Source organism: Leucoraja erinacea, chromosome 27 (genome assembly GCF_028641065.1).
Source record: "Leucoraja erinacea ecotype New England chromosome 27, Leri_hhj_1, whole genome shotgun sequence".
Lineage (NCBI taxonomy): Eukaryota > Metazoa > Chordata > Chondrichthyes > Rajiformes > Rajidae > Leucoraja > Leucoraja erinaceus.
The window spans coordinates 4,536,888-4,555,428 of NC_073403.1; the positions used below are offsets into that span (position 1 = coordinate 4,536,888).

The 18,541-nt window shown below is 42.1% G+C and overlaps 1 protein-coding gene across 3 annotated transcripts in view; it reads left to right on the forward strand.

Moving 5' to 3' along the window:
• The first annotated feature begins 2,039 nt into the window (after window positions 1–2,039).
• Window positions 2,040–18,541, forward strand: part of npepps (aminopeptidase puromycin sensitive) — a 159,106-nt gene continuing 142,604 nt past the window's right edge. For 2 of the 3 annotated variants that reach the window (XM_055656842.1, XM_055656843.1), the window contains exon 1: window positions 2,040–2,355. In XM_055656842.1, coding sequence (XP_055512817.1) covers window positions 2,071–2,355 — 285 coding nt within the window. In that variant the 5' untranslated portion in view covers window positions 2,040–2,070. The remainder of the gene's footprint in view (window positions 2,356–18,541) is intronic. The other variant, XM_055656844.1, reaches the window with a different exon arrangement.

An 18,541-nucleotide genomic window follows, 5' to 3' on the forward strand; every position in this document is an offset into this window, starting at 1 on the left:
ATTTCCTTTCAATGGCCCTGTGTTTTAAAAGTACGTGAAATAATCAAAACTTTTTTTTCTGAATTCTTAGTTTAGTTGTGACATGGCCAAATACAGTTTGTTATTCATAAGTGGAACTAGTTCTAAATATCATTGGATAACTGCCAAAGGCTGCAATAATAAGGAAATTAAGAAACACTGGCATTTTGCAGTTGACTAATAGTCATTGCTTACTATGGCACAGCTGGTAGAGCTGCTGCCTCACAGCACCAGAGACCCAGGTTTGATCCTGACCTTAGGTGCTGTCTGTGTGGAATTTGCATGTTCTCCCTGTAACCCTGCATGGGTTTCTTCTTCTGTGTGCTTTGGTTTTCTCCCACACTCCAAAGACGTGTGGTTAATGGGCCTCTATAAATTTCCCCTAGTGTGTAGGGGATAGATGTATAAGTAGGATAACATAGAACCTGTGTGAACGGTCAATATGGACTTGGTGGGAAAAAGGACCTGTTCCCATCTTGTATCTTTTAGTCAATTAATCGAAAAACTGAGTAACAGCACTGACAAGGGTTGGATGATGGCAGAGCCTCAAGGATGAACAGGTGGTATACATATACCAAAATCTATTTTCTTTGTACTAATTGTCACTTATGTATTTCAACATGACTTAACATTTCTAACAGTATCACTAAGTTTTTAAAAGCTGGGTATCTTCTTCTTGCGTATGGCGTGCACAGCCTAAAATTGTAGGGCAACTTGTTCTATTTGATCTTATTTAATTGTGCACACCGGGTTGATTGCATTCGTCGGAACTGGGCGGACCACGTGAAGGTTGTAATCTCACACCCCAGAGCTGGGTATAAGCAGTGCAGAGTTTATGGTATTCTAGTGAAACTGAAAAGTGAGTAAAACTGATAAGTCTTCCACGTTACAAGAAGAACGAGGAAACAAAAAAATGTATTTACATTTTAGAATAAAAATATTGGCATGTCTTTTATAGCTGATAACTTTCCAGACAAAAGTACACAAGACAAAATTGGGCAGATAACACTGAAGCCAAGAGGTCGATGATTTGGGGTATTTGAGGCTTAAAACGGCAACAGATGTAGAGTGTCCAATTTTAAATAAATGTCCAAGGTCAGCCCAGAAATCGTAGGCGTGACAATTCTATACATCTGGGGACAGGTGGGCTGGATATAAGTGGCTTAAAAAAACGTGGATTGCTTGCACTAGAGACAGCTGGTGAATCATTTTCATGTCATGTGTAAGTAATGCCATGAGTTACATTTTTGCAGAACCCAGCTCCCCTTCTCTCCTGAAGGCCCTCTCAGATTCTCATATTAAAGTGACGGCCAAGAAAGCAAACCAATGCCTCCACTTCCTTAGCAGATTGAGGAAATTCATTGTGTCTCCAGATGCACTTATAGAAACCATACTGTGGTTGCATCACAGCTTGGTTTGAAAACAGATCTGACCAAGACCACAGGAAACGGCCTGTTCCTGCATCCATCTCCTATGTTTCTATGAGAGGGAAAGATTAGATCTGCCATGATTGAATGGCGGAGTAGACTCGATGGGCCAAATGGCCTATTCTGCCCCTAGAACTGTCCATAACTACATACTGTGAGGTGTTCCTTGCTACCTTCATTTCCTGATTCCCACAGGTGATTACTATTTGATGCAAGTAGTGTTTCTTCAACCTGGCAGGTGTCTTCATTATTCAGCCTCATCGGTTTTTTTTTTAATGAAACAGGACGACGCCCAAGGATGAGCCCTCTCTCTGGCCGGCCTCACGCTGCTGGCACTGCGCATGCGCGCCCGCCGGCCGGCCAACCGCCCGCCAACGGCCCGGACTCTTGGCGCCGTCACGTGGAGGGGGGGGGGGGGAAGCAGGAGGGGGCGGGTCTGCGCCGTGACGTAGGCGGTAGTCCCGCGCCCGCGCTGCTGATGCTCGTGCCCGGGAGGCAAGTCCCACCCGTTCTCGGCTGCCGCGTGCACGCGCGCGCAAGGGCGGCGGCGGCGGCGGCGGCGGGAGGAGGGGGAGGGGGAGGGAGGGAGGAGGGGTAGGAGGAGGCCAGTTTGTCAGCTTCATTGATGTTGCTCGGCGGGTCCGCCGCGGTTCTCGTTTATCGCAGCCTGCTCACCGCCTCCGGCTGCTGGAGAAGCCGCGTCCTCGGGCCCCGAGCCAGATCCGCTACTCCCGCACTCGGCAACTGGGCCAGCGGCAAGAGGCTTCTCGGCATCAGCACAGACAAAATGCCGGCCAAGAGACCTTTCGAGCGGCTCCCCACCGACGTGAGCCCGGAGAACTACGCGCTGTGCCTGAAGCCCGACCTCGTCGACTTCACTTTCGAGGGCAAGCTGGAAGCGTCGGTAGAGGTAAGAGAAAGGCTGCTTTGCACAAGTGAGAGAGTGAGGAACGAAATCTAATTTACCTTCCAGCCCATGAGGGGGATGGGGGGGTCAGCAACTGCCTTTAAGGCCTTAAATTCACCTCAAAAACCCTGGGGCTCTGGTGAGGAGGCAGCCTGGTGCTGAGGGCTCGGCAGCAGCCACGGGCCTTTACCTGTAGTCGGATAGGGAGTGGTGCTTTTAAACCTTCCACTATTCTCAGACCAACTCTCAATTATGGGGGTGGGCCGAGGAAACAATTAGTACTGGCTTGCATCCTGAGTATTTACTTTTTTTCTCCTTGTGATTCCAAGAGAGGGGGGGGATGCTTTTTCGGGAAGGGTGGGGGGGGGGGGGGTTGAAAGAAATATAATAAAATTAAAGCATGGGCTAGACCTGTACGGAATGGTGGTGCTCCCCGCCCCCTTCTCGCACTACTGCAGTTCGTTGCAATAAAAGGCAAGACTGGAAAATTACAGAGTGGAGGTTGAGTAAAGTAAGCGGAGAGAGAGAAAATACACACATCTTGCGAGGAATGTTGAATCTGTCGCTCACTATCCTCCAGTGACCGAGGCGCAGGCGCCGTGTTCACACTGTTGCCATTGACAGCAACAATCTAGAGTTTAATTTTTGTGTGTTTAAATAAAGGGCTATTTCATCGTTCGACGTGAACGTTCTTGGGTCTTAAAGACGCAAATCTCACGTATTTTATCACTCAATGGAGTTTATGGGATGTATATAATGTCATAAACGTTACGTTTTGAACTATTCTTTGATTTTGCATGTAAAATATCAGCTAAGGTATTTCCGTGTGCACAAAGCATTGGATGCCAGCCAATATCTGTTGTATATCTATCTATCTGGGCAACTGTTACGACTTATTGCTCGTTCATTGACGTTTACCTTAGTTTTGCTAGGTTGTCTTTCGAATACTTTGCAAAAATATAGAACCAGTTTAAAAAAATAATAATAATCTGGATTCTGTTCTAATTGTACTAGCCAAGAAATGTGTGTATTTATAGTGCTTGGATCTTGTGGTGTTAAACGGATATTTCAGTACTGACAACACCAAACCACTCTTAGCCCATTCATGTTGGCTGTTTCTTGGTATTTAGTTGTGAATGTAAAGTTGTTCTTGTTACTTGACCCTTTTCTGGACTTGATTTAAGAATGGTTGTCTAAATTATTTTAGATCTTCCATGCCCATGTTCATATTTGTAAAGAAGGCACTGCAGCCTGTTGCTATTTGGGAGCATATTCACAAGTTTCTATTTGTCACTTGACACTTTGGTCAAAGGCACTGTGTTGGACATTTAATAATTTTAATAGACCACAAAGGTAAGCGTTGGAAGTACTCACCAAGGGAGTCGTGATCCATGCAATGCTTTTTGTTCCAGTTTGATAATTTGATCCAAATGTTTGTCCACAAGTAAGCCAAGTGCATGCTTTCACCTTACTAGAGTACATTTGGATCTGAGAATTCTAGAAGGGATTGAACTGGCCAACTGGCTGAGGCAGGCAGTAAATAGATCAGGAACGTTAGGTTTATTAACTTGGAGAAATACATTTTCCATTTAGAATATTGGAAATTAAATTCAAAGGAAGCAGGTCAGGTGATAATTACATTTGCCATAGAAATGCTGTGCTTTTTGTTTTCCATACATGTTCAGATGTGCAGAATGTGCAAATCACTACATCAATGAAACCTTTGAAAAGAAGTAATAGTCCTGAAATTAAAATATGGAACTCCTTGTAAGAGAGGACTAAAGTACAAATGCAGAATATTATAGATGAAAATAAAAAATAAAAATAAAGATGGTGGAAGTACTTGGGTTATGCAGTACCTGTGGAGAGAGAAATAAAGCTAATTTTGGTTTTATGGTCTATCATCAGAGCGCATGTTGGTTTTCCTTTGCGTCGTGAGTCACTTTTCTTTGGTAAGGACTTGTACATGCTTGGAAGTATTACTTTGCGCACTTTCGTTTGAAGTTTTACCAAATTGAACAAAAAGTGTTATCATTCCACTTAAGGAATGAGGTTGTATTTGGGTGATGGCTCTTGCAGTGAGGTTTATGTCTCTGTTTCTTTCTCAATGTCAACAGGAGCATGTTTTAAGGTCATAACTTGAATGTGATTGCTCTAACTTTAAATAACCTGCAGATGTTTTCTCTGCGGGTTATTATATGTGGGTGAAACATAGACATTTTAGGTGAGTTATCGGATAGGTACCAGTACTTTTCAAATAATATTTCCTTGAGCTGGCTTTCTTCACTAAATTCTCCCTCAGTTTGAACATGAGAATAAGCAGAGCTTTACACAAAAACCCCACTTGTTATATAATTTTCTGAGGAAGAAAATAGTTCTCTTGAAGGACAATTTAATTAGTCCCATGACGCTTTAATTTTTGCTGCTCTCAAGTATTTATCTAATTCACTTTTGAAAGCAATGATTGACTCTTAGGCAGTGAATTCAATATCATAAGTACTGAATGAAAATCTTCCTTCGTGTCACCGCTATTCCTTTTGCCATTTTTTTTCAATAGGTCCTCTGCTCCTTCTGCCAATGGAAAATGTTCATTTTTATTCACACAGTCTAGACCCTTTGTGTGTTGCATGCATCCAAATCATGCCTCAACTAAGGATAATTCCAGCTTCTCTCTCCTATTTGTGGAATTACTGTCCTTCATCCCTGGGGGGGGGGGGGGGGGGGGTCAAGGAACATTTTCATTCGACACAACTATGTCTTTTTGCATGTTCTCTTGACCAGAGTAGGAAGTAATTTTCTTGCAGTGGTTGAAATAGTGTTAGTTCTCTGCAACAACCTTGTGTTTGAATCTTTGCCTTTTTATAAATAACGACTAAGATTCCATAAGTTATGTAGATTGCATTCTCAACCTGCTGTGCCTTCATGATGCACTGTTTGGTGGTATTGCACCCCGGAGAAGTGATGTTATAGAGGTATTGTGATTGTTTCCAATACAGAACAATTCAAAATCAGGCAATATAAATATAAAGTGATTGGCATTGAAGCCAGAGGGGACAAGAATCATTTTTTTTTTGAGCTGGTGTATCCTATGGCTGGAAGGCCAGTGGAAACTATTTAAATAGCAACTCGGATATGAAGAAACAAATGGGGAATGAGAATAATGGATAGATCTTTCAAACAGTTGACATGGCTAGAATAATACGAAAGGCCTCTATGCTTTGATTATGAGTGGAATGAAATGATGCAAAGTTTTGCCTTTGTCTCAACTAATTATTCAGAATTCAGAGGAAATGTTTTATGCTCATTAGTAGATCTATGTAAGAAAATTCAAAGCATGAAATATAAGCCAATGTGCCAGTGAGCAACGAAGAAAAGACGAATTTGTTGCTTGGGCTTTTACAATTTGAAAATAGGGATGCAGTTTTGGATGAATTGTTGAAGCAGAGTCAGAATACATGCTGCAGAACATATATTTGTGTAGGAAGGAACTGCAGATGCTGGTTTAAACCGAATATGGACACAAAAAGCTGGAGTAACTCAGCGGGCCAGGCAGCATCTCTGGAGAGAAGGAATACGTGAGACCCTTCTTCAGACTGAAAGTCACGGGAAAGAAACAAGAGATATAGACGATGTAGAGAGATAAAGAACAATGAATGAAAGATATGCAAAAGAGTAACAATGATAAAGGAAACAGACCATTGGTAGCTGTTTATTGGGTGAATACAAGAAGCTGGGGAAGGGATGGTGAGAGGGAATGCCGGGGTTACTTGAAGTTAGAGAAATCAATATTCATACCACTAAGCTGCTCAAGTGAAATATCAGATGCTGTTCCTCCAATTTGCTAGAGGAGGCCTAGGACAGAAAGGTCAATGTGGGATTGGTAGGTCCAAGTGGGATGAGCGCAGGAGTTCAGCGAAACGATCGCCTAGTCTGTGTTTGGTCTTGCCGATGTATAATAGTCCACATCTTGAACAACGGATACAGAAGATGAGGTTGGAGGAGGTGCAAGTGAACCTCTGCCTAACCTGACAGGTCTGTCGGCGTCCCTGGACAGATTTGAGGGAGGAGGTATGGGGGCGGATGTTGCATCTCCTGTGGTTGCAGGGGAAGGTACCTGGGGAGGGTGTGGTTTGGGTAGGTTGGGTTGAGATATATTTCCTGAGTTGTCTCACTCTAACTGTCGAGAGTCCGGCACTAAGGTCACACTAGAAATATGGGAGTCACAGAAAGCCCTAGAATTGAACTGTTTGGTTGAGTTCAGAAAAGGGGGACAGAAAAATGCGTTTGGGGTCTGCTACTGCTGGCTAAAGTGGGGAAAGTTGCAATGAATACAGGAACTGAAAGAGTAAATGTTATGGTCTGGTGATAGTGGAAGAGGCAGATTGGGTCAAGCAGGGCACAGGCATGGAAAATGGGATGGATTAATGTTGTCTTCCTGAAACATTTCAAAAGTTGTAGTTTGGAAAGTAGTCATTTGATCAATTGAAACAAAGTAAGAAAGAGAGATAGTAATGAAAATGGAGCATGCTGCTTATTACTCATAATTGGAGACACTGGCTGGGGGAGAGTTTATTCAGGGTAAATGGAATTTAGGGACCGGACTAGACGACTCTGGAAAGTCCAATGGAGAGAGTGAGAAATGCACAGGAGGTTAAAGAGCAGCACATGATTGGTGAGGAATCTGTTGTAATTGTAAAAAAAAAAATATTCCCAAAAGCAACAACAGAGTGCAGATTGTAAGAGAAAGTTTGGGAGAACAGTTGAGCAGAATGGGAATTGGATTGTTCTTGTAGCAAGAGGACGGGAACAGTTGATCCTTTGGGAATTGCAGTCACTGCATCTTTTATTTGAAGGAAGTGAGTTGAGTTTTCAAAGTGATACCAAATTCAGTTAAGTTGAAGAGGAGAATCATTGGGGCCCTTTACAACCACAGTTTTCAAATGTGGACAGCAAATTTTGGATTAGCTAAACAAAAAAAATGATTCTTTAAATATTTGAAGTAATTGAGTTGAAGCTTATGATATTTTTTAGGGGCAAAAGCTTGATGTAGCCTTCTATTGAGACAAAGGGTGGGTATAAATACGAGCAACCAGCAGTCATTGTGATCACTGGAAATTTTACCATGTGAGCATTGTCTTTAATTCATTTATATGCAGTTTTCTAATTTGAATATTAATAACTTGCTTCTTTAGGAGTAGATTTGGTTGTTTGTGTTTGTCTGGAGATATGGCAGCTCTGAATATATTTATGTAATATAAATTTTGCTATTGTGTATGTCCACCAGCAACATATGCAGCGTCAATGGTGCTGAGTGTTATCATAAAGAAACAGAAACTGCTCCATGCTGTCTTTTTTGCCCATCTACTTTGGCCTCTTGCCCTTGGGCACTGATCCATTTATCAGATTAAGGGTGTTTCTATGCCTACAGAGTAATTGAATCACCTGCTCTGGTAGAACATTCTAAAACTCAGCCACACTGAGTATAAAAACAAACCACCTCTGGTCCTCTTTAAAACTCCTTGCTCTCATCTTAAACTTGTGTCTTGCCATGGAGAAAAGATTTTGTCTGTTGTCTATGCCCATCTTAACCTTATACACCTGTTAACTCTCCCCTCGGCCACCTTACTCCTTGAAAAGCAAGCACAGTTTATCCAGCTCTCTCCATTACTAAAGCACTCCAGTCTGGTGTATGCTCTGGCGAATCTCCTCTGCCCCCTCTCCAGCGCAAACTGATAATTTATTTAGTGCACCAACTGGAACCATGCACAGTGCCCCAAGTGCAACTTAACCAAAGTATAGTAACGTTGACTGTTTGACTATTGGTTGACTGTTGACTATTGGTTGTCTTCAACTAAAAGGTCATGACCCTTTAAGGGTGCTGATAAATGGGTGAACAGTGTAAGCTTCAATGTTTCCACATTGACTCATAATTCTAAGATAATAAACCACTAAAGTAGTTATGTTCTATTTTGCGTAACATCTGTGCTGTAGGAAGTGATTATTTGATGTAAAATATGTAAAGTTCTTTGGTTAATGAACAATTGAAGCAGGCACCTTGATAGGAGTGGCAGGAGTTCCTGAGACATGAAGATCGTTGGACAGGGAATGGAGCAAATAATTTGGAATTCAAAGGTTTCAATTTGGAAACCACCCTGAGAGGCTGCCAAGCAAAACAAAAATAGTACTTTCATTATGAATTGTAGAGCAAAGTTGTCAATTAAAAAAAAAAAACAGCTATCATTCCCAGTGAATGTTTGTTTAAATTTTTGGGATTGATGATTTTCCTCAAAAAAACCATCACGCTTCAATGTTATTAATCAGTTAAAACTGCTCTTGCTTGATGGCCCTGGCATGGAAACAGAACAAACCCAAGTTGACTGCCTTTAAATGTAGAAAACCATTTTTTTCGACTGAAGAAGGACTTTTGGATGTGTGTTGCTTTGATATCAAGGGAAGTGTCTAAGATACATAGGAAAGAACTGCAGATGCTGATTTAAATTGAAGATTGACACAAAATGCTGGGAGTAACTCAGCAGGACAGTCGGCATCTCTTTCGGGTAAAGACTCTTCTTCAGACTGACCCGAAACGTCACCCATTCCTTCTCTCCAGAGATGCTGCCTGTCCCGCTGAGTTACCCCAGCATTTTGTGTGTATCTTTGAAATGACTAAGGTCATGGTTACAGAGTCTTTAAGTGGAATAGGTGTAGAAGTAAATGAGGGAATTATGAATTTTAGAGTGCAGAGGGAAAATGATTTGATGTTTCACTGTAATTAAAGAATGAAGATGTTTCGACTACAATTTTGGTGTATTCACCTGAAATGAAAGTCAGAACTCTATGGATGACCAAAAGCAAAAGGGAAAAAAGCACATGGTGATGCCAAGTTGCTAACAGAAATCCAAACCATTCTGATGACAGTAAGTTCAGATGGGATGTAAAATATAAAGTGAGGCAAATAGAGCATATGGAATGCAAGCAATGGTTGCCTAGGGGAGTGAGGAAATAAATCGCAAATGTCTTGTCCACAATTTTCTAAACATTTAGATTCAGTAGCGGTACGCGAAGTCTGAAAAGTTTGAAAATATACTCTTGTTCAAAAATAATGCAGAGATAAATCGATAATTACCAATAAGTTAGTTTAACTACAGTGGTGGGGAAATTTCCGGAAACTGCAATTGTGGCAAGAATAGATGTGTGGATCGATTGGGGAAAGCTAGCACGGATTTGATGAAGGAAAATGGAATTCTAACTAAACAGAACTTTAAATAAAGTAATGAGACAATGCAGTTGTTGTGGTATATATGGACACCTAGAAGATATTTGGTAAAGTGCCACATGATGAGCTTGTCGTCAACAGTAAAGCCCACAGAACAAGAGGGAGAGACAGAGCAGCATGTATGGAAAATTGGTTAAGTAACAGGAAATAGTGGGCACAAGTGAGAGTTCCTTTAGACTGGGGGAGGGGGGAACATATATCGTTGATTCCCTTTCGTGGGGGGGGGGGGGGGGGGTAGGATTGCGGGTGTAATTGGGCTTTCGTTAATGTGTACAATTACTGAACTTGGTTCTAAAGGGTATAGTTGCCACATGCAGACAATCATAATGTACTGTGAGGAGAATAGTAATAGACTAATAGTCAAGACTAAATGGACAATATGCTGGAATTGGTGGTTTCATGCCAGTTTAAACAGTGAGAAATTTTAACTGATACATTTTGAGAGGAAGAAAGGAAGAGGCAGCAAAAACCAGTGTACAACGCTGAAAGGGGTATGAAGGCACGAAAATCTGGTTGTAGGTGTGCATAGCGCTTTGTAGGTTGAGCAAGAAGTTGAAAAAAGCAAGTTGGGCCGTGGGTTTTATAAATAGAGGCGTCCAGCATCAGTCATGGTGAAACTTTGTTGACACTGGTTGAGCATTGTTCAGTTCAGGAGATCACATTTTGGAAAGATGTGAAGACTTTAGTGAGCATGCCTTCGGGTTTTACCAAAATGATTAGAGGTGAAGGACTTTTGTGGATAGTGGGGGAACATTTGGGGTTGTTCTCCTTGGAATAGAGGAAGTTGCAAGGAGAGTTGATAGAAGTATTTAAAATAATGAAGTGTACAGGCAGAATGGATAGAAATTGTTTACTTTGGAAATAATGTCAAAAACAAGGGATATAGACTTAAGATTGCCAAAAGAAGCAAAGATTGTCAGAGGTGAATTTGTTGTAGCAGGTGGATTGGAATGAAGTACCGGGGAGGTAATTGTGGATTTGATTGTAGTGCTTGAACAGATGCAGGTTAAAGATCTGAAATGATAAATTTTCTATATCTTGGTGAGAGTTTGGTGGAGTGGGACTAGCAAGAGAGTTCTGTAGATTTGATGGGTCGTGGGCTCTTTCCATGCTGTTACATTCTGTAGTGTCGCAAATTAGAGACGTATTGTATGCTACGGTGAAATTTATTAGCACAGTATGATTGCAGTGCATAATGGAGCCAATTGCAATTGAAAATATTTAATTACGGGCGTTTTTCATCCAAAGAAAATAGGTCTTTGGACATTGAAAACGTATTCTTCCAAGATCATGAATCATTTGTGTTCTCTTTCAAATGTCCCACGTATCTTTAACTGAACGGATTTACCCGGATATTATTCAACATTTAGAAATTTGCTGGTGAAGTGAACTTGGTTCACAATGCTTATTCCTATGTCACACTGTTTCAGTAATTATTTTTATACAAACATATATAATGGCAACAAAATTATATATGTAAACATTGTTTTGTCACACTGGTAAACCAATTTAATCTTTCATGAGTTCCCCACCCCTCGTCATTGTGTGGAGAAAACTTCATTATTCTTCTCCCATCTCTCTCCTCCCTTGTAACTAATTTAAATTTGTTGACCTTCGTTTAATTATCTAGCTCAGCATCACATGAATATGACATTTAATTTTTTTTAAAATCCGAGCATTGCAGGCGAGTCAGAAATTATCAATTCCTAGTTGCTTTTGGGACGATGTTGATGAACTGCCATCTTGAACCATTGTGGTTCTTCTGTTGACAGTACTCTGCAGTGCTATTGGGTAGGGGGCACCAATGAAGCATGATAATGTATTTCCAAGTCAAGATAGGGTGTGATTTGGAGAGGAGCCTGCAACTGGTGGTATTTCCATGCACCTGCTGCCCTTGTCTGTGGCAGTGGTCATGTGTTTGGGAGGTGCTGTTTGATTAGCCTAGGTAAGTAATGACTTGCATGCTGGAGATTGTGTACAATGCAGCCATCATGTGCTGGTGATGGATGGAAATGAATGTTTAGTGAGGTTGATGAGCTGCCAGTCATGTGGTCTGCGCTATCTTGGATCGTGTCCAGTTCTTGAGTTGCACTCAGCAGGCATGAAGAATATTTCATCACATTCCACACTTGTAGGATGTCGGGAAGTGAGTCACTTGCCACAGTATATCCAGACTCTGGCCTTCTCTTGCAGCCACTTTATTTAGTTAATCCATGTGGGTTTCTGGTTATTGGTGGGTCCCCAGGATGTTCTTGTTGGGGGTCTTGATAATGATTACGTTAAGCGGTAAGCGTTTAGACATTCTTGTTGCCCTTAGACACAAAGCTGGAATAACTCAGTGGGACGCAGCATCTCTGAAGAGAAGGAATGGGTGATGCCCTTCTTCAGACTTCTTGTTGACCTTGTTGGAGATGGTTGTTGCCTGACACTTTTGTGGCATGAATCTAACTTGTCACTTATCGGTTGATGTCTAAATGTTGTTTAGCTCTTGTTACATGCAGGCATGGGCTGCTTCATTTGCTAAGGAGTTATAAATAGAATTAAACCTTGTGCAATTGTGAGCGAACATCCCCACCGCTGACCTTGTGAGAGAAATGGAAGGTCATTGATGGGACAATAGAAAATGATTGGGCCTATAACACTGTCCTGTGGAACTGCAGCAGTGATGGGTTGTGGCAATTGACTTCCAAAACCAGACATCTTGCTTTGTGCAAGATATTTTCCACTTGATTCCCATGGGCTGCAGTTTTACCAGATCTTTTTGATTCCTACTTGGCCAAATGTTGCCTTGATGTTAATGGTAGTCACTTTTACCTCCCAGGTCAAGGATGTGATGAGGTCCCTAATCAGGCGGTCTAGGTAATTCCTAAACAGGGCAAGCGGGGGGAGCGCTGTCTTGAGTGAAATTCACACGGTGCAAAGCCAATGTGATACAGACACACCACGATGAACAGGAAGCTTGGCGTTGTAATTAAGATGGTGAAAGCACAGTGTACGGGACGGGTCACGTAAGTCCTTTAAAAGAGAGGGGGGGAGAAGGAGTGGAGACAACATTTAAGAAGCCAGAGATACACGGCTGTGAAGCTCGGCGGTCATTAGCATTACTGGTCGGTTATCATTGGTTCTGAAAACTACTGCTTGCGTTTTTTTTCCCAGTGAGCCAATTAAATTCACCGGTCAGCACCGGCTGCAACCTACGAGAACCTTTGACCTCCTGGCAACCCACTAGGACATCCTGGCGACCCACCAATGGCATGAGAATTCTCGCTACTCTCCATGGCGGCTTCATTCTGACCGCCGCCAATTTTTCAACATTCTAGTTCCCAGAATGCCGGAACTACTCACGACCATGAAGGCGACTCCCCGGCAACTACCCGCGAACATGTGGCGGCTGCATAGACTCCTACAGTCGCCTAAGTGGGACAGGCCCATAAGTATTGCTTGAATCCAGTGTGTGACTATTTCAACGCTTTTCTATTGATTGGAAAAACTGGAATGTAAATCTATCTGATCATTCGATATGGGATTACTTGGTTATTGTCCATAGCGTGACATTGTGCTGTTCTAACTGTACAGTGCAGGCATGCGCATGGTGCTGTGGTGTAGCTTCACTTGTCTGGTAACATCACTTTTTGGCATGTCTGCTGCCCCTGGCATCCACTTTTGTACTTCTCTGGATTAAGGCTGATTGATTGGCTTGATAATAATGGTAGAGTTGGATTTATGCCCAGTTTTGAGTGTTCGGATCTGTTCTTAATGTATAATCCCATTCGGTGCTACAAACAACCCGATTAAGGGTGTCTTTGATGTAAAGATGGGATTGTGCCACCAGGACTGTGGTGGTTAAGTCAACTAGTGTGTTCATGGCCAGAAGACTTTATTATGGGAAAGTTGTAAATGTTGAACCTAAATACATTTATTCCTTGTGTGATCCATGTTTTCCCGCTGGCCTGGTTTGCCAACTGTATACTGCAGAGATTGAGCACTGGTGTTACCAGGCAACTCTTGGTGATAGATTTTGACAATCTTTTCCCCCACCCAACCAAACACACCCACCCAAAGGGCATTCTGTAACTTTGCAATTTCATGTTCTTTCAAGTGTGGTTCAACATGCAGGAGCTCTGGTTAAACAGTTGAGGGTCATTGATGTGCTGGTAATTAGGAGAACGTTTTCATGTCAATGTCGTCATGATGCCACAAGATGCAGCTGCTGGAGTTAATGTTGAGGACATCAAGAACTGCTCCCCCTCAACTGTACTAACACTTCTGGCGGATCTGTCCTGCTAGTAAGATAGCGAGATACCTCGAGATTGTGAAGAAAGGTTCATGGGGCCCGTCCCATTTGGGCGACTTTTTAGGCGACTGCAGGAGACTATGCAGTCGCCACATGTTCGTGGGCGGTTGCTGGGGAGTCCCCTTCATGGTCGCAAGGAGTTCCCACATTCTGGGAACTAGTCGTGGCCTCATTATGGTTCCCATGAATTTTTCAACATGTTGAAAAATTAGTGGCAACTAGAATGAAGCCGCCATGGAGAGTAACGAGAATTCTCGTGCTGTAGGTGGGTCGCCAGGAGGTCCTAATGGGTTGCCACGAGGTCGAAGGTTCTCGTAGGTTGTAGCCGGTGCTGACCGGTGAATTTCATTGGCTCGTTGGGCAAAATAAAGGTAAGCAGTAGTTTTCAGAACCAAGGATAATCGACCAGTAATGTTAAATGTACGCCGAGCTTCACAGCCATGAAGCTTTTTAAAAGTTGTCTCCACTCCTTCTCATCTCTTCTCCCCCCTCTCCCCCCCTCTCCCCCCTTCCTTTAAAGGACTTACCGTACACTGTGCTTTAGCCATCATAATTACAGCGCCAACCTTCCTGTTCATCACGGTGTGTGTCTGTATCACCTTGGCTTTGTGCCGTGTGAGTTTTTTAGGCAGTCATACCAGTTGCCGGTTTTTCAGGTGACTGCCGGCAACTTGACAGTCGTCGGCAGTGTGCTGAAAAATCGCCAAAGTGGGACAGGCCCATAAGGCACTGCTTGTAGAGTAAGACTCCATGAGTGCGAATACTCCTCCCATTTAAACTGTCCCAAGATGTTTATGAGATGCATTTGCATCTTTAGTAAGCCTTGAGTTTGTGGGGGTCTGAATTTCATGTCATGGTCCAAGTATTTCACTGAGTGTAGCAGTAGATTCCAATCAAGTGGTTAGCTGTGCATTTAGGAGAGTATTTAAGCATCAACTACATGGACTGCGTCAGGAATTACACAGGCCAGATATTGTAAGGTCAGCAGATTTCAATTCCTGATGTGAATTAATGATCGGGTTTTTTTTATTGAGTATCTGGCAGTTTTTGTGGTAATCACTTCGGTGACTTGATGCTTTTCCACATTCCTGAGTTTAAATTCCATGGTTGCAGAGATGGAATTTGAACTCTGATTTCCGTTAGTTCATGTTTCTGGATTACTTGTCCATGGTTTTTAAACGCTGCTGCACCTCACAGTTCCATGCTTGCCCTGAATTCCAATCTGCTATGCTTGGAAGATTTAATGTGCAACATAAAGGTGCTTGTTTCATATAATAAACAAGAGTTGTGAAATATTTCTAACCTTTGTCAAGATTCCAAAATATATATTTTTTTTTTTATTGCTTCACTGTAACAAATGACCCGTTGGATCTCCTTCAAACACTGATGATCCTCTAATCCTGCACATCTTTTCATTCATTATGACTCGTGTCATGGAAGTTCACTAGTTTATTGTCATTGACCTTCCACTTTTTAAAACTCTCCTGTGGAATATTAAAACTCTCTTGTGGAATCTCGCAATATTCAGGTTTTCTCCAGGTTGATTTTTAACCTCTATTTTGTCACACATTTCCTTCACACTTGGATCTTGATAGAGTGATTACTAATATTTGACATCAAGGCAGTATTATTTTCCTTGTGCATACTGTACATCAGATTTAATTTTCTGTTTGACCAGAGTCACAGTCAATCAAATTGCACAAGATTAACCCGGCACCATGTCCACACTGACCACTAAGCACGCATTTATACCAGCCCTTCCATGGCTCCAATTTATTCTCCTTGCATTCCGTTCAATTCCCTCCCCCCCCCCCCCCCCCCAAAAAAAAAACCCCGTAAGATTTCATCAGGCAGTGCCCAAATAATCTAAATGCCTGCACTTTAGGATTGTGAGGAAATCGGAGCACCTAAAGGAAAATCCACGTTATTGGAGAAAGCTTGCAAACTCCACACAGATGCTACTGGAGATCAGGATTGAACCTGGTTGGTGGAGTTGAAAGGGTAAAACAAATAATCCATACATTATGTCATCATTATTTGCAAGCCCTTAGTATGTTCAAATTAACTACTGCCCTTCCATTCATTCCATTCATTAAAGCAATATTGATCAGATCTGCTATGGTCTTATTGAGTGGCGATGCAGGCAAGTATCCATTTGCAATAAGCCTTATTTCTCTTAATTTTGAAAGAGTATTTCAGAATAATTGCCTATAAAGTGCTTTGGCGCTCTTAGAGGATATAAAAGGCTCTCATGTAAATCCAAGTTTGTTAAGCTATTCATGATTATAAGCTGTTCAATAATCTTTAAATATTGCTGTTGCACATCATTTGAACGGTGCAGCAAAAAAAAGCTCCCGTTACATGTGCTCCCAGATTTACGATGCTTCGACTTGTGATATTTTGACTTTACGATCGGCAAACGCTCGGCAACGGTAGCGAGATGCATTTCCGTCACTTCCGGTCACGTGATCACAATGTATTAAATGCGTTTTTGACTAGCAATATTTTTGGTTTACGATGGGTTTATTGGAACGTAACCGCATCGTAGGTCGAGGAGCAGTGGTATTACTATTCCCGTAATTCTGTAATCAATTTAATTAATATAATTTCTGCAATGTTCCATTGCCCAAAACTTCAACTGTGTAAGAAACTTGTATCTGGAACAAATGTATCGATGATTTGGTTTGTATTCAATGGGCTTATTATGATTGAATTTGTTTACTTTACAGATTTTATGCCTGCAGTGCAGATTTTCAGAATTATATTTAAATTTATTTATTTAATTCGTACAGTTTCAGATTACTCTACTTAAGTTCATATGCTATAGGAGCATCATTTTCAGCTCAGCCCATCAAGTCTACTCCGTCATTCAATCATGGGTGATCTATCTTTCGACCCCATTCTCCTGCCTTCTCTCCATAAACCCCCGACACCCGTACTAATCGAGAATATATCCAGTTTTGTCTTAAAAATATTAATTGACTTGGCCTCTATATCCTTCTGTGGCAATTAATTCCATAGTTTCACCACCCTCTGACTAAATAAATTCCCCCTCGTCACCTTTTTAAAGGTGCATCCTTTCATTCTGAGGGTTTGGCCTCTTGTCCTAGACTCTCCCACCAGTGGAAACATCCTCTCCCATCCATTCTATCCGGGCTTTTCACTATTCTGTAAGTTTCAACGAGGCCCCACCCCATTCTTCTAATCTAAACTAAAGTGACTACAGACCCAGGGTCGTCAAAAGCTCATCATATGTTAACCTCGCCATATGAAGAAGGGTCTCGACCCGAAACGTTGCCTATTTCCTTCGCATAGATCCTGCCTCACCCGCTGAGTTTCTCTAGCATTTTTGTCTACCTTTGATTTTCTAGCATCTGCAGTTCCTTCTTAATCATATGTTAACACAGTCATTCTTGGGATCATTCTCGTAAACCTCCTCTGGACCCTCCAATGCCAGCACATCCTTCCTCAGATATGGGGTTCAAAACTGCTCACAATGCTCTGAATGCCATCTGAGCAGTGCCTTATAAAGCCTCAGTATTACATCCCTGCTTTTATATTCTAGTCCTCTCAAAATAATTGCTAGCATTGCATTTGTCTTCCTTACTTCGATTCAGCTTGGGAATCCTGCTCCAGAACTCTCAAGTCCCGTTGCACCTACGATTTCTGAATTCTCACACCATTTAGAAAATAGTCCATGCCTTTATTCCTTCTACCAAAATGCACGACTCCACACTTTGTGACACTGTATGCCATTTGCCACTTCTTTGCCCACTCTCCCAACATGTCTAACGTCCTTCTGCAGAGTCCCTGCTTTCTCTACACTACCTGCCCCTCCACCTATCTTCGTATCATCTGCAAACTTGGCCACAAAGCCTTCAAATCCTTCATCCAAATCATTGATATACAATGTGAAGTGTAACGGCTCCAGCACCGACCCCAATTACTAAAGGGCCTGTCCCACTTGGGCGTCATTTGCGAGTCACGCAGGTGGCGTGCGAGGATCTTGAGAATCCCAAAATCGTGGGCGCCGAGCGTCACTGCCTACGCCATCACGTCTCACCGCGTGTCGTGACACGTAAATGACACGCAAATAACGAACAAAGTGGGACAGGCCCTTAAGTCACTGGCTGCAGACCAGAAAAAGCCCCCTTTATTGCCACTCTTTGCCCTTTCTGCCATCCAGCCAACTTGCTAGTATCTTCTCTCTGATACTATGGGCTCTCATCTTCTTAGTTCAATTTATATGCTCTCTTAATATCAATACGTTTTCATATTGGATATAATTTCATACTCGGCATGCTGCTTAATTGGACTTTAAGTTATATGTCCAGTTTTGAGGTTCTGGTCTTGTGCTCGGCTCAATGGCCAACAGTAACAAAAAAAAAACATCATTGCTCTATTGGGAGCTCAACAATGTATTTTGGTTGCCTTTTTATTTGCAGACTTCTAGCACAGTATACTGCAATGATTTGGAATTATTTCTGGGTGTTGTGGTGAAATACTACATTACAGTTTGTTTATAATTCGGAGCTTTCTGTCTATCGTCATTTGAACAATGGCTACTTTAGCTATCCCACGAGCTATGTCTAAAAATCATACTGCACTTAGTGGTTAAT